Source organism: Nelumbo lutea, chromosome 5, assembly GCF_056320005.1.
Source record: "Nelumbo lutea isolate HS-2025 chromosome 5, American lotus-T2T, whole genome shotgun sequence".
Lineage (NCBI taxonomy): Eukaryota > Viridiplantae > Streptophyta > Magnoliopsida > Proteales > Nelumbonaceae > Nelumbo > Nelumbo lutea.
In genome coordinates, this window is record NC_142688.1 from 54,661,189 (window position 1) to 54,664,013 (window position 2,825).

The 2,825-nt window shown below is 38.0% G+C and overlaps 1 protein-coding gene across 1 annotated transcript; it reads left to right on the plus strand.

Moving 5' to 3' along the window:
• Positions 1 to 1,090: 1,090 nt before the first annotated feature.
• On the plus strand, positions 1,091 to 1,639 carry LOC148852489 (putative esterase C31F10.02). Its single transcript, XM_088945806.1, has 2 exons — positions 1,091 to 1,264; positions 1,388 to 1,639. The coding sequence occupies exons 1-2, from the start codon at positions 1,091 to 1,093 to the stop codon at positions 1,637 to 1,639; spliced, it is 426 nt and encodes a 141-aa protein (XP_088801932.1).
• Positions 1,640 to 2,825: the final 1,186 nt, after the last annotated feature.

Here is a 2,825-nt window from a genome sequence, read left to right on the forward strand (position 1 = left end):
ACCCTGCACAACGGCCCCGCACATGCCACCTTAGCCCTGTCTGTAACGGCTGTGGCAAACTGACAGTGGCGGTTATACCTGCCCTGTCAGAAGTCAGAGGGCCGGGAGCAACGGAATTCAGCTATAAGGAACTTATCCTCAAGGAACAAGGTATCTTGAATGACTAGCGCAACCTGCACTCTTAGTGTTCATTCTCTTTCAGCTTCTTGCACACAGTACTAACTTAAGCATCGGAGCGTTCCCGCCGGGAAAACCCCCGGGAGTTCTTCCTCCTTCCTCTCATTTCAGGTACATCTCAGGAGCCATGCGAGCGCCAATTAGGAGTGACCGGATTGTACTACATCAATTATAATATAAGTAGTTAGCATTAAATATTTATTTTAAAAACATATAAAATGTGTTGATATAAATATAAAATGATTATTTACAAATTATTATGTACCTTTATCAATGTTTATTGAAGTTCTGAAGTTCTCTGAATTTCAGATGCAGAACTCTGTGCAAAAATTTTGGTATTTTCAATTGCATTGATTTGAAGTTAATTTGTTATTTTATGAGTTAGCTATTTCTTAACGTATCTGCTCAAATTTCCACTTTCATATTTTTTAGGAAATGATTGAAAGTGGGAACTTCCCACTTCATACAACACTCCACTTTAAAGGGCTCAACTATGCATATTAGTGAATTATGTTATTGAAAGATAATTATTAGAAGAAGATATGTATTTAATTTGTTTATGAATTTGAAAATACAGGTGTCTAAATGTGGCTAAATGGAAAATAACCACATATGAGAGGAGGCTTTGAACTAAAATCATTCTTTTAATATATATTAAATTTGAAAATACAAGTTTCTAATCAAAGGAAATCTGGTTGACCTGAAGTCATTCCTTTAATATTTTCAAATATATACAAGTGTCTAAATGAATTCTCTAATCATAACCACTAATAAACGATCTACGCAGTACGAATTCACTGCAAGTGCACAGGGTGCACTGTAACCTCGAAAGGTGGTCCCTAGCTTCATCAGTGAACTCTTACACCTCTTCGACCTGCAGAACGCACTTGACATCAGATCGTCGGAGAGAGAGATGGGTTTGGAGTCAGTTAAGAGATGGTTGGAGAGAGGAGACGGCGACAGTGAGAATACTCCAATTCCTCTGCCTCCCAGACTCATCGACTCGCTCGTCGCTCAAGGCATCAAATTCGATCTGGTCGAACCTGGTCGAGTTGTCTGCTCCATGAAAGTCCCTCCTCGTCTGGTGGTAAGTCAAACACACATACACTGACGAGTGAGACGAAGGACAGATAAAAGTTCAGAAATCTTCTCTCTCGGTTAACAATTTTCATTTTATGATTCTGGGTTTTCGTTTTCTTGTCGCGTTAAGAATTCTCGTAATTTACTGCATGGCGGGGCGACGGCGTCGCTAATTGATTTCGTGGGTGCTGCCGTAATCTTCAGCGCTGGAGCTGTAAACAATGGTGTTTCTTTAGAGATTAACGTGTCTTACTTGGATAATGCGCTTGCCAACGTGAGTACCTTCTCTGTTTCTTTGTTTCCTTTAAAACTGTTTTACTTGAATTTAGGTTTTATATTGTTTCTTGTTTTTGTTATGGTAATTGAATTTGGTGAACAGTGAATTGCTTTGTAAATTGTGAAGAAAAAGGACGGATTTTCTTTTTCACTTTTTAATCATCAAGAAATTTCAATTTGATGGCAAAGCAAATTGATAAAATCAGTAGACATTGATCTGCAAGAGAAAAACTGAGGTTCCATTTTAGTTTCTGAGTTTCTAACATAAACATACAAGATGAAGACATGGTAAAAGTAGGAAGCAATAACTAACTTAATATAAACATGAAAATTGAGGCAAGTGAAAATATTCCAAAAGTTGATGCTTACAAAGCTCAGCCTGTCTTATGTATTGCCTAAAGAAATATTACAAACTTTTGATGCCTAAAAACATAGTACCAAAATAACTGAGCAAAAGGGGTAGTTGGAATAAGAAGACAAGCATAAGATTAAAAGGAAAGCCGGCAGCTAGTGATGCCTGGCATGCGATCTAGCTGTTAGGAGATTGCTTAGTGTGATATCTACTGTTGGGTTGGTTCTGCAACTGTCATGTACTGGGAAATAATTGTAGAACTCCGGCAGTTGGTAGGCAAGGACGATTACTTGAATGTTGGAGCTTGCTGGATGTGATGGTGTGGTTGGGTCATCGCTATGTGAAGTCATTGCGATGAGCATGATGTTTTCATTACAATCAAAGCAAGAGTCATGTGATCACAGGCCAGTGCGGTTTTGCAACTTCATATGATGAGTGATGATTTGTTCCTCATCACTTGTATTGCACTTGGTTCTCGTCCTTGTCACATCACGGTCCTGTGACTTCATCGCATTGTGGATATTCCCCTGCTCATTGCTGCAAGATATGGTCTCATTGTAGCCAGATTCCCTTTCATCGCATCTATGGGAGCCTCGGACTACATCATATGGAAACTGATGGTATTTGGGGTGTGAGCTAAATTTGGTGTAGGGAGTATCTTTGTCAATTTATAAGATTTTCTGTAGGTCCAGCCTAATAGTTTGATATTTCTAATTATAATTTAATTGTGCTTAAAATTTCAAGTAATTGGTTAAGTAGTTTACGAGTTATATATAGGCTGTTTAGAATCTGCCCGATTTTTTATTTTTTTTTACTGATGTGGTGATTATTTTTGTTTTAAACGACAAAACCATACATATTGATGAGCACTCCTTATTCTTTTATTGTTAAGAGTAAGAAATGATTTGTTACAAGTGGAAGGGGCTAGAGGAGTTATGGT

Excerpts from the sequence above, each read along its gene's own strand:
- LOC148852489 (XM_088945806.1), top strand. The coding sequence starts at position 1,091 with ATGGGTTTGGAGTCAGTTAAGAGATGGTTGGAGAGAGGAGACGGCGAC. Across the intron at positions 1,265-1,387 it reads AAGTCCCTCCTCGTCTGGTG|AATTCTCGTAATTTACTGCA; the intron begins GTAAGTCAAACA and ends TGTCGCGTTAAG.